General features: G+C 36.0%; 1 protein-coding gene across 1 annotated transcript in view; it reads left to right on the top strand.

Moving 5' to 3' along the window:
* The window catches only part of NDFIP2 (Nedd4 family interacting protein 2), a 56,388-nt gene that overhangs the window by 28,084 nt on the left and 14,554 nt on the right, over positions 1 to 13,750 (top strand). The window contains exons 3-4 of the mRNA XM_019742579.3: positions 1,104 to 1,237; positions 6,768 to 6,861. Of these exons, the coding sequence (XP_019598138.2) occupies positions 1,104 to 1,237; positions 6,768 to 6,861 (228 nt within the window). The remainder of the gene's footprint in view (positions 1 to 1,103; positions 1,238 to 6,767; positions 6,862 to 13,750) is intronic.

Raw genomic sequence — 13,750 nt, 5'->3', positions numbered from 1 at the left:
AGAGCATTAAAAAAATTACTTAAAAACCTATGTACATAAAACACAGTAGAAAAACGTTTACTAAAGTAAAATGTGTTTTCACCTTGGAAACGCAAGGAATTCTGATAAAGGTAGAGAAAATTATAAACCAATGTAGAAAATGTAAATAGTGTAGTTATATAATAATAGAGGAACTCAGAGAAGTTATATCAAACATTGTGGTATGTACGATTTTTAGAATGTACCTGTTTTTTCATGTCAGTGATCCTAGCCTAAGCCTAATCAATTGATTGACCTGTGTCATTTTACTTATGTTGGCAATGAGTGACGCAGTTTTTGTTTCTGTTTTTCTGTTTGTTATAAGCAGTCTGGACTTGTTCTGGAGATCATATTTGAAAGATAGTTCAAAATTGAGGGAGGGAAAAATTATACAAAAAAAATGAAAGCAACGAGGTCGATGGGAAAATGGGAGGAGAAAGGGACAAGAGTGAAAAAGAGTTAAACATCCATCTTTTAGCAAAGAGATACTGAGTTTGCATATGAGATTAGGGCAGTTGCTAAAACTGACATGAAGGAACATTAAGCTTTTATCAGAGCAAAGTATTTGAATTCAGGAAATCTCTGGGTTCTGCCACTTATTGGTTGTGTGATACTAGCAAATCACTTAACTTTTTCTGAACCTCAAGTTGCTAAGAATAATATACATAGAAGTGGTATATTAAATGGTTAGTGCTATGTAAGTGTTTGCCATTATTATTTCTGATTATTTCTTATTTTTTTTGGCTGTGAGATTATGGGCAAGTAAATCCTTTCCACATAATAGCAGCGTTGCTTGCCTTCCTTGTCTTGCACTCCTTTTCAAAATCTCATTCTTGAGGTTGTTTTTGTGTGTCACTTTAGATAATATTTATCAGTTTTTTCTCTTTGTAATAAATACAGGACTAAAATAATATATATGATTATAGTAGTAATTCATATGTTATATAGCTTATGACATAGGACTGCAGTAGCACTAATAGCCTTTAACGGTCTGTTGTAAATTATTAAAACATGTTTTTTGGCTATCAAAATTCTGTCAAATAGTTCGTTTTAATGGTTATCCTTTTTCAATCCTTTTTCTTCAGATACAGAAGTTTATAGTGAGTTTTACCCTGTGCCACCTCCTTACAGTGTTGCTACCTCTCTTCCAACATATGATGAAGCTGAGAAGGCTAAGGCTGCTGCAATGGCAGCTGCAGCAGCAGAAACAGCTCAAAGAGTAAGAACATTTTATTTCCTTTTGAGAATATTATTTTTATAATTGATATGCACATTTGTTAATATCAAAACAGTAATCTGTGTTTGAATGTTTGTCCCTGTAGTTTTTTTCTTTTCTTTTGGTAGTATTTTACTACTGCTTATGTGTGTCATCATTTTTTTTTTTAGTGAAATTAGTACTCTCCTAGTTAAATTCACCTTCTTCATTCCGAGACCTCCATATTTCTATTTGTTTCTTTGGATCTTCCCCTTAATTCCATCTTAGCTTATGGTCATCCTAGACCTTACTTACCTTTACCAATTTAATTATCACTTCCTAATATTTGATTTCAGGCATCTCCTGTGCAGACCTTCACCTCCCATCCTTCTGACTCACTCAACCCGCTTACCCTACGCTAACACTTTATCTCTTTCACCTAGACCTTAAGTCCGTCAACCTCTTCACTGTCGATGTCCCTTTTTCCCTCATTATGTAGTTTACATTCTGTGGTTCATCACTATAATCCTAAATCATCTTTTTTTCCTATTCATGTTTTATGTATTATAGTCTAGTGACTCTATGAATGAACTCAAGGTAGGTTAAAAAGCACAGAGAAATAAATTACAAGGCCTTCAAGTTATGCTGTCAGTTCACTTTTTTTTGTCCTTTTAACACATCCCACCCTAGAATTTTGAATGATAGTCGAGGATTCTACCTGCCGTTTCTCCCTCATTCTCCTGTCTTAGTAATTAATATAGAGAGTGAATGATATATATACACGTTATTTCTTCTTTTGGTAAAAGGAGTGGCTATCACCGTAATGGAGAATCAATGAGATACATGTGCGCTATTTACAGCCCGGTAAAAGGCAGAAACTATTTACATTTTTGTTTGGCTGCAAGCAGGACCAAGGTTTCTTGCCTTTTTTTCTTGCATCAGACTTTCGGATGTTATTTCAGATTCCTGAATTCATCCCATTTTGTTCACGAAAAAATCACTTCACCTAGGAAAGCTAGAATTAGCTAAGGGTTGAGAGAGTGCGACAGAGGGAGAGGTGTTTCTATGAATAGCATTCTCCTCTTGCCTCCATCAGGCCGGAGCCCAGCAAATAGATTCTCTGGTAAGTGAGCGTTTTTCCTGGATGGATTTCTTTCATTGGCTACAGCCCTTTCCATACTGCTCCCACTCTCATCCTCCAACACACACACACAGGTAAACGTCAACATAAATAGCTATGGGCACATACATAAAGACAGTAAACCCCAAGTTATTTATTCCTTTTCCCTCTCAGAGGGACAAAGTAAGTCTATTACAGTGGCGTAAGCATAGCTCAGTCAGTATGGATTTTTGATTCTGGGAAGGGAGAATCAGAGGAGGAGGACAGACCTGTGAAGTGTGGAGTTTCTATTAAAATCAACTCTAGGTTGCTTAGCACATGCATGTTTGTACATGCGCTTGTACACATGCATGACCTCTCAGTGAAGTAGAGGGACAGGAACTCCTTTTCTCAAGTAGTGTCTTCCTAGAGACCTTGGAAATGGCAAAGGTCCTTAAAGGGTGTTCCCGACCATGTGTCCTTAACTGTCCTAACTTCCATACAATAGGGTAGAACTCTAAAGAGAAAGTGGGAAGCATTAAGTCTTGTTCTCTGTGCTTTGAGAAAAGCATAAAGGTGATTTTACCTTTTGGAGAGAAAACTCTGGAGTGCTACTATTCCAACCCATCTCTGTCGTCATTTTCCGTACTTTGTATTATAAATTCATGTGATCCACAACGTGAATTGAAAATGTCTGGAATGAAAAATTTTCTGTTTTCACCTGCTTCTGATATCATTGTAACTCTAACTTGTGAGGAATGTGGAAAATTTCATGGAAAGCAAAATAGAATTGTACACAAAAGAAAAACTTAGATCCTTGTAAAAAGAAAAAAATTCTTTTAAATTCATCAGTTTCTAACCCAGTACTCCATCACCCTCTTTTTGAAAAGTATGATTGAGAATGAGTTTCTATACCTGATTCAGGTAAAAAAAAAGCTCTTATTAGCATTTGAGTGTAGGCATACCTTGGAGATACTGCAGGTTTGGTTCCAGACAACCACAATAAAATGAGCATTGCAATAAAGTGAGTCATAATTTTTTTGCTGGTGAAGGGTCTTGCCTTTAGTTTGTAAAAACTGCGACATCTGTGAAGTATACAGTAAAGCAAAGTACAGTAAACTGAGGTATGCTTGTATATTCTGTTGTAAATGAATCTCAGCTGGGTGAGCTGAAAGCTTATTTTTTGAATCCACTCTCATTGGGGGAATGTAAGGTGGGCTGGCCGGGAGACGTGGAAATACTATTTATTTCGAATGTGTAGGGTTGCGTGTATATTATGTGATGATTAAATACATTTATGGAAATGAACTATTCATTTTTAATATCGCTATGAAAAATATTTGAATTCCAATAATTCACTTTATAAAACTTTTAGAACATGGCATGTTCTTATTCATTAGTTAGTTTTGTTTTTTTTTTTTTTAAACTTGATTGAGAACATTTTTTTTTTTTTTTTTAAGATTTTATTGGGGAAGGGGAACAGGACTTTATTGGGGGAACAATGGTCAAATTGTTGTCCTTTCAATCTTAGTTGTAGGGGGTTCTGTTCAGCTTCAAGTTGTTGTCCTTTCAGTCTTAGTTGTGGAGGGCGCAGCTCAGCTCCAGGTCCAGTAGCCGTTGCTAGTTGCAGGGGGCACAGCCCACCATCCCTTGCGGGAGTCGAACCGGCAACCTTGTGGTTGAGAGGACGCGCTCCAACCAACTGAGCCATCCGGGAGCTCAGCGGCAGCTCAGCTCAAGGTGCCGTGTTCAATTTTAGTTGCAGGGGGCGCTGCCCACCATCCCTTGCGGGAGTCGAGGAATTGAACTGGCAACCTTGTGGTTGAGAGCCCACGCTCCAACCAACAACTGAGCCATCCAGGAGGCAGCTCAGCTCAAGGTGCCGTGTTCAATCTTAGTTGCAGGGGGCAGAGCCCACCATCCCTTGCGGGACTCGAGGAATTGAACTGGCAACCTTGTGGTTGAGAGCCCACTGGCCCATGTGGGAATCGAACCGGCAGCCTTCGGAGTTAGGAGCACGGAGCTCTAACCGCCTGAGCCACCGGGCCGGCCCCAGTTAGTTTTGTTTTATAACCTTTAAGTGGTTAGGGTTCTTTTTTTGTAACTTGTTTTCAATTGTATGTCAGTAAATTGTCTTTTGACATAAAAACTAGCATTTGAAAAATTGTGAGTAACTCCAAGACAAGGACCTTGTGTTTACATTTCTGGCATCTAGCTGTTATTGGGCACATATTTGGTGTTTAATAAATATCAGTTAAGTTAATGAATGCTTTCTTTACATTAGCCAGTGTGGGAAATAAGAAAATACCAGCGTTGTTCTATTACAACTCTTCATGTTAAAATATTTTGGTGTCTTACCAATTTTAGGATTTATAAATCGATGTTTAATGTAGTTGAAATTATTGCATAGATACCATCTTTAATTTTTAATCATTTTATAGAAATATTTTTTGTTATTTTAATGGTTGAATGAAATTCCATTCTCTCTGTTGAACTATTAGATTATTTGTGTGTGTGTGCGTGTCTTTTGGTGTTAACCTTGTAAAGGACATCTTTGTGCATATGTCTTCTATCTTTTTAAAAAAGTCCTATGATAAAATCTCTGGACTGGTGTTTCAGAAGAGTATGAAATATATTTATATTCTTGCCATCTTATTGACGATGGTTTTTTGGGGCTCATACTGTACTTCAATGTTTATTTCATGAATTAACTTGGAACTATATAAAATTTTATTAATATGTATTTAATTGTTCCCTGTCATTACATATACCATAAGAGGGTCGCCTGGGATATGATGGCAGAGTTTTAGGAATCTTTTTACCCAAAAAATGAGCAATATGGTTTTGAAAGCTGCCTTCTTTCAGAAAAGCAACATATGTAGTGAGACTACCGTGATAGGATGGAAAGACCCTAAGTGCTTCAACCTAACTAATTATGTGATCTTGGGCAGGGCACTTAGCTTCTCTGATCCTCTTTGTGTACTAACACAAAATTGAAACATCAGTTACCCAATGGAGATTATGTATATGAGTATGTAAATCAAGTCATGTCACTCATTTGATCACAACTCTGTAAGACCTCTCAGTAAAATCCAATGTCCTTCAGTGGACTCCTTGACCTCATTTCTTACTAGTTCTCTTATTCACTCTACTTGAACCTTGCGGTTTCTCTAACATGCCAGGTATGATCCTGCCTTAGGGCCTCAGTGAGGCCTGCTGACCTCCGTATTTAATACTGTAACCCAACATTGGAGCATTCCTAAACCATCCTTTCCTTTTTTTTTTGCCGAGCATTTACACCTTTTAATAATTGTATAAATAACCTATTTATTATGTCTTTGTTCTGGCTCCCATCACTGGAATATAAACTCTGGAAAGGCGAGCATCATTGTTTCATGTATGCGCATGTATCCCAAGTACCAGGAAGCTAAGTCTTGTGTAAAATGGGTATTTCATCAGTATTTGTTGAATAGTAGAGACAATCAGTGATGACGGGTTTTCTTTATACTTTCAGAGACGCTCTCTATATTTACAAGCAAATCCATCAATATGTTCGTATATTTTTGTACACAAAAATTATTCTTACAAACAATTTTATTGTATTACAGACAATTTTCATTGAATGTATTTTGGAGATTTTCATGAGAATATTAAGAAGTTTTTGCTCTTTTCCATTTTTAAAATTTTACATTGCTTTTTGAATTTCACCAGATAGATAAGCAAGAGATTATTTCATTGGTCTGTCAAGAACTGTGAATTATCTGAGGTTTTACCATACTTGCAAGCTACCTGATTAGCTTGTCAATTTTGTGGATGCTGGCAGAAAGCATGAGACTGCTGGGTCAGAGACAAAAACTTTATTATTCATATCAATAATAGTAACCAGAGTATTAGCATATTCTCGCACCAGTTTCCCCAAGTCTCAGTTCCCACAGGGTAACTCAAAGAGAGCCAATCGATGTCTCCACACACAGTGTGGAATCATGAGTTTAAGTGGGTGTATATGTGTCTATCTAAACAATGTATTGGAAGAGCTGAATTGCTGGGTCAAAGGGTGTGTACACTTTTATTTTTGATAAATATTGCCACATTGCCGACCCTAGAGATTGTACCCATTTATAATCTACCACTGATTATGAAAGTTCCTATTTCCCATTTGACACTAATGCAGCAATGCCACATCTGTCTTTCTTGATACCATTTTCATTAATTTGATGTTATTCAATATTTATCTTTTTTTAACTTTAAAGTTACTCTTTACAAGGGTGCCCATGAAAAATTAATACTTTCTAATCTAATGTTTTTGAGTACTTACTATGTGCTAGACATTGTACTCATTCTTATTTTGTCTATACAACAAATTGAGGGTATTTTATTTAAATTCTTATCTTTACATTTAAGGTAATAAAGTTGTAATTATTTTAGTGAACTCTTCTAATGTCATATGTTTTACAGATTCAGGAGGAAGAGTGTCCACCAAGAGATGACTTCAGTGATGCAGAGCAGCTCAGAGTGGGTAACGATGGCATTTTCATGCTGGCGTTTTTCAGTAAGTGATCATTCCTTTCCAAACTTTTTGTTTTTCTCTTCTTCCATATTTGGTGTTAGGCATGATGAGCTTGAAATGAATAAACACTTTAGCTACAAACAACTATGTTTTTTTTTACTGTTAGTCTAGTGAACCTTGCTTTTTTTGTGTGTATTTAAAATGACATAGACAGTGAAGAAAGGCAAATACTGTTAGCATATATCTACCTGGTTTAAAATGTGAATTGTTCTTTATATTTGCTAAGTGTGATTATGTTATAATTCAAATCCTAGAATTTATTGAACACTTATTAGGTAACTGTGTATTGTACTCATGCTAGATGCTAACTGTATAGAGGTATATACACATATTTATTCTGAATATGTTTTATATAAGAAATGCTACATGTCCATTCAGTATTATAGGAGCACATAGAATGAAAATATGAATTCTGCTTTTGGGGCAGAGGACTTTCATTTAAGTGTCTTTAAAACAGAGGAGAGGTTGGAAAAGAAAATATTCTGGGCAACTAGAACAATGTGATTTGAAACACAAAAGTATGAAAGTGTAAGTCTTATTTGGGGAGCAATGGTGAGTAGTTAGAAACCCAGAAACCTAAGTAATATTTTGTAATGTCCTGCCAAATTCTTGATATTTAACTTATAAAGTAGACTTCAGATCCTTGAGGGAAAACTATTATAGTCTTCATTATTTCAACTCCTAATTGGCACATAGTAAACTCAGTAAACAATAGGAAACTCAGTAAACTGTTTAAATTGCTAAAATCATTTTGGAAACCTAATACTTATGTAGGTAAATTTATTAGTCTATGATATGGTTAGTTTCTGCCCTCAACCTAGCTAAATGATCAAGTTTTCATACCATTGATAGAACGCTAATTTAATTCATTTTAACTTATGATTTATTTTGATAATAAAACCAAGGAGTAGTTTACTTATTTAAAATACCACATTCAACTTCAAAAAAAGTAAATACATACTTCCTGAATTGAGTTACTTTTGAGTCTGGCAATTCACTTACCTTTTCCTCCATTGTGGAATGGTTTCCAGCTTCCTTTGTTTGATTTCATCTTTTGAAGAATAAAAGTAGATAACCACTCAGGAGTGGGTGAGTGGGTGGGCAGGCAGGCAATTATAGTTTTCAAATTTACTAAATTTTATTCAGGTTGGCAACCAGCTGATGTATATGGAGTATTAAACACTGTAGTTTCAGTTAGAATTTCTAGTTAAATTTGGTGTTAGGTATGATGAACTGGAAATGAATAAACACTTTAGCTACAAATAACTATTGTTTTTTTACTGTTAGTCTAGTGAACCTTGCTTTTTTTCTTAGTTCAGTTTGTAACCCTTTATATTGATAGCACACTACCCACATATTTTGTTTATAAGAGTTATATAAACATTTACTCTTTAAGTAGAAAAGAATTTAAATTTATTGTACTATTTGTAATATGAATACCTGTTTCTTAGGAATAAAAACATGTTATTTGATACCATCTAATTTGACTCACAGCTAAGTTGTAATTTCTCTATTTCTATAGTTCACTAAATTCTACTATCTTCTTTTTAGTTTTTTGTTTTTAGATTTGAAAACATTTCACTGATGTAACAGTGTTGTAAATGCTTGATAACCTAGACACTTGGTTGATTTTATTTTTGGCCAGTGGTGTGTATTAATTAATGTAAATATAAATATATTTTTAATCAATGTAAATTATCTGACTTTTACTAAATTTTTACTGAATTATTTTTTTATAATTTATATTTTTATGCTTCCTATTCTACAACTATCACACTATTATAAGACTAAACTTATAAATTACCTTTCATCTTTCTTCCCTTGTATTTTTCTGGTAGGATAGGCAAGTGCTTGAGCTTATTTGTTTTAATGAGCGTAGATTTATTTGTAATCACTACCATCTAGTGGCTGTTCTACAAATTGCAACTTGCTATATTTTCCGTGCCCGTTAAATTATATAGTAGCTATTGTCTAGATTCTAATTCTATGGTCTATTTCTAAATTTCAGAAATAGGTTTTCTTTAATGTGGTTTATAACTTAAGCATATCAGGTTATATAAGTTGTGTAAATAAAACTACAATGATTATCAATAAGAATATTTCAGTTAGGGGCACCTGGATGGCTCAGTTGGTTAAAGCGCAAGCTCTTAACAGCAAGGTTGCCGGTTCAATTCCCTCATGGGATGGTGGGCTGCCCCCCCCCCCCCCCCCCCCCCGCACCTAGTGTGAAAACGGCACTGGACGTGGAGCTGAGCTGCGTCCTCCACAACTAGATTGAAGGACAAAACAACTTGACTTGGAGCTGATGGGTCCTGGAAAAAACACAGTTACCCGATAAAAAGAGAAAAAGAAAAAAAAATACTTCAGTTAAAAACCTTTTGTTGGTTTAATTGTTGCCTTCTCTGTTTTCAAAGTCTGCATTTCTGTGTCTTACTGCATGTAACCCTAAAAAAACTTACACCTAAATTTGGTAAGATAATTGCATGTTTATGCTCAGAACGTGTAAAGAAATAAATGTATGTATCCCATGATACTGTTTTAGTTTCTCATACTCCTTAAAGTGTTACTGCAAAATGCCTATTACATACTTAACCTGCCTAACTCTGATCTTATTTTTAAGAAATTTTTCTCTCTCAGAATGGAATTCATTTATTTATCAGTTAAAAACTAGAAATTGAGATTTGGGTTATTGGATAATTGACAGTCTGTGGAAATGACCTTGAACTCTAGTACTTAAAAATATAATGGATTCTAATTAGAATTTTTTTCTTTCAAGGTTGAGTCTTTTGTATCATGTGTGAATCTTCACATCAGTGTGCCATAGTAATGATTAATCACCTGCATTATTCCCATTTTAGACTTGAGAATAACATAATTAAAGATAAATTAAGGTAATTGTACCCTTAAAAAGAATTAAAAGAGTGTTTTGAAATGTGAATTGATTTGTAAGAAATTACCAAACTGCTGTCCAAAGTGGCTATACCATATGCATTCCCACCAGCAGTGAATGACAGTTCCTGTTCTGCTCCTCATCAGCATTTAGTACTGACATTTTTTTATTTTAGATCTTCTACTAGGTGTGTGGTGGTACCTCATTGTGGTTTTAATGTGCATTTCCCTAATAATTAATGATGTTGAGTATCTTTACTCAGTACCCTTTGAGTACCTACCATGGACAAGTCATAAAAGTTACAGTTATTAAAGGGATTGTCTGGGCACCACACATATTGAAAAACAATGCATTAGCAATTTGTTGTGTGCATGCAAATCTGTGTCTTTACATAGCGTTTTTTTTTTTTTTTTTTTTTTTTTTTTAAGATTTTATTGGGGAAGGGGAACAGGACTTTATTGGGGAACAATGGTCAAATTGCTGTCCTTTCAATCTTAGTTGTGGAGGGTTCTGTTCAGCTTCAAGTTGTTGTTCTTTCAGTCTTAGTTGTGGAGGGCGCAGCTCAGCTCCAGGTCCAGTTGCCGTTGCTAGTTGCAGGGGGCACAGCCCACCATCCCTTGCGGGAGTCGAACCGGCAACCTTGTGGTTGAGAGGACGCACTCCAACCAACTGAGCCATCCGGGAGCTCAGCGGCAGCTCAGCTCAAGGTGCCGTGTTCAATTTTAGTTGCAGGGGGCGCTGCCCACCATCCCTTGCGGGACTCGAGGAATTGAACTGGCAACCTTGTGGTTGAGAGCCCATGCTCCAACCAACAACTGAGCCATCCGGGAGGCAGCTCAGCTCAAGGTGCCGTGTTCAATCTTAGTTGCAGGGGGCAGAGCCCACCATCCCTTGCGGGACTCGAGGAATTGAACTGGCAACCTTGTGGTTGAGAGCCCACTGGCCCATGTGGGAATCGAACCGGCAGCCTTCGGAGTTAGGAGCACGGAGCTCTAACCGCCTGAGCCACCGGGCCGGCCCTTTACATAGCTTTTTCGATGGCGTTACATACTATAAGTGAATCCAGAAAGGGAACATCTAAGAAATGTAATTATACCTTAAGAAACTCATATAATATTTGTGAAGTATTAAATTTTATTCAATTTGTTATATTTACAAGAAAAAGAATTTTTATATATTTTTTTATAATTTAGTGGAAATGTCTTAAAATTAGTAAATCGTTAGCATCGTGTCTTTCGTGATGGCTGATCGTTTAAACAAAGAGCCTAAGAATAAGAGAAATTTACCCCTATGTAGTTCAGAATTAAGTATAGTGAAATTCATTATTGTTTGTGAACTTTCTGTCTTGGAAACCTGGTACATTTATATGTAATGAGAATTTTTCTGTGATCAAAAAATTAATAAGTTCTCAATGTTTGTATTCTGTGTATATTCATCTGATTTTCATTTATTTTCAAAGCAAGTAGCTATAGTTTTTTAAAACTTAAAACTTATTTTGAAATACTTTTAAAACTTAGGAAAAAGTTATAAAAATAGTATAGTTCCAATATAACTTTCATACAACTTTTCCAAGTGTTAGCATTTTATATAACTTCAGTCCAATATTCAACATTAAGAAATTAATATTAATAAAATGCTACTAACTAGTTTGCAGATCTTATTCAGATTTTGCCAGCTGTCCCACGAATACCTTTTTTTTTGGTTCAGAATCAAATCCAGGATTACAGATTGTTTTTAGTTGCCATGTTTCTTGAGTCTGCTTTAATCTGGAACAGTTTCTTAATTGTTCTTTGTTTCTTATGGCTTTGATTCTTTTTGAAGAGTACTGGTTAGTTTTCCTTCATAATTAGATTCAGGTAATGCATTTCTTCTCTTTCCCCCCGCCCCCCAGTCCCCCCCGCCTCTGCAAAAATACCACAGAAATTATATGGCCTTCTCAGTGCCTCGTGTCAGGGGAATCATCTACTGTGTACATGTAATGTTAACTCGCATCACATCAGGTTAAGGTGATGTCTGCCAGCTCCTTTCACTATAAAGTTACTGTTTTCCTCTTTTTCATTAATAAGTATCTTGTGGCTATTGCAAATTTAAAAGTATAGTCTTATACCATTTAATGGATAAACTATAGTGTATAATAACCTTTTTTGGTTATCCTGCTAACCTCTGGTTAGGTAGGAGGCATAGATGGTAAAAAGGTAACTGGATATAGCTGGTAAGAGACTTGGATGCTCCAATCCTAGCTGTACCACTTACTTGCCTCATGACTTGATGTGGAGCTTAACTGTTCTAAGTCTCGATTTGTCCTTCCGTGAAATGGAATTAATTTTTACCTTGCTCTTCTTAAAAAGCTAATGTGAGGATCAAATGAGTGAATGTATATGAATGTCATAAATTACAGAATTCTATTAAGTGAAGGTGATGGTAATGTTCTCCTTCCCCATCCTTAACTGGGAATTTACCTTTTAGTTATAATAAGTAATACCGTGTTTCCCCGAAAATAAGACCTAGCCGGACAATCAGCTCTAATGTGTCTTTTGGAGCAAAAATTAATATAAGACCCTCTATTATATTATATCATATCATATCATATCTCATCTCATCTCATATCATAAGACCTGGACTTATAGTAAAATAAGACTGGTCTTATTAATTTTTGCTCCGAAAGACGCATTAGAGCTGATTGTCCAGCTAGGTCTTATTTTCGGGGAAATGGTATGATTTAAAGTGATTGTCAACCTTCTTTCAAATGTCATTAACCTATGTGAAGCTTCCTGATTTGCTTTTCTCCAAAGAAGGGCACTCTTTCGGTGAGTGTGGAGAGGTGTGATCACAGCAACACCAAGCATTCTTTACCAACTTTTGTGAGTTTATTGCCTTGCTTCCCTGTTGCTTGCTCCCCCAAGTGTTACTTTTCCTAAGGAATATAGGCTACATAAGTTTGTCGCTTTTTTGGGTTCCATCTTGATCCTTGCTATGTGGGAAATAGGTGCCCTATAGCTTTTAAGCTTCCTTATTTTACCCTAGATTTGCAGGGGGAACATAGTGTGAATGGAGTACAGCTGAAAGAAAAGTGTTCTTGTTTCCTAGGCATGCATAATATGTTCTCCTGCCTCTACTACACTTTTTAAAAATAGATTTTACGCGCTTATGGTTTAGTGTACATTTATTAAATTCTTTTTTTCTTCCCCTAATTCTGACATGTCATAGAGGACCCAGAATTGAATGATTCTACCCTTTCTGTACTTTAAAGATCTATATTCGGCCTTACTTTCTATGTTATAGGTCAGGGGCATAAAAAGCGAATCTATTTATGCTCAAGTGGTCCCCAACTTCACTGTTTTCCTAGCGCTTAAACCGATTAAAGATGGTTGAATTATGTATTTGTCTGTTCGGTCTGTCCTAACAAAATACCACAGACTGGGTGGCTTACAAAGAGAAATTTATTTTCTGGAGGCTAGAAGTTCAAGATCAGGGTGCCAGAAAATTTGGTTTCTGGCGCTGATTCTTTTCCTGTCTTGCAGAAGGCCGTCTTCTTGCCACATGACCTGTGCTCTACATGTGTGTGGAGATGGAGCTTTTTAATGTTTTTTCTTCCTGTTTGTACACCAATCCTGTCAGATTAGGGCTCTACCTCATTTAAGCTTCCTCACCACCTCCCTAAAGGCCGTGTCTCTAAATACAACCATGCTCGGGGGTAGGGCGTCCATCTGTGATTTGAAGGGACCTGGTTCAGTCCATACCAAGTTCTATCACGTGAGCACACCTAGGAATCTATACCATTGGCAGGGAACAAAAAGAAAACATAATGGCTCAGTGAGTACTTTTTTTGTTCCTTTGTGTCTTATTCCTGGTGTGGCTGCAATTATATGAATAATAGATATTGCTAAGTCTGTTTTGAAGAAATTAGTTGGATAGTATTTGAATTATTTTTTCCCAAAGCTAAATGTATACATACTCAAAGGTAAAAATACACTTTTGGAA

The sequence above is a fragment of the Rhinolophus sinicus genome, chromosome 16 (assembly GCF_057876585.1).
Source record: "Rhinolophus sinicus isolate RSI-liver-muscle chromosome 16, RSI-T2T, whole genome shotgun sequence".
Classification (NCBI taxonomy): Eukaryota; Metazoa; Chordata; class Mammalia; order Chiroptera; family Rhinolophidae; genus Rhinolophus; species Rhinolophus sinicus.
The sequence above is the reverse complement of the archived record's forward strand: the minus strand, read 5'-3'. Positions and strand labels throughout refer to the sequence as shown.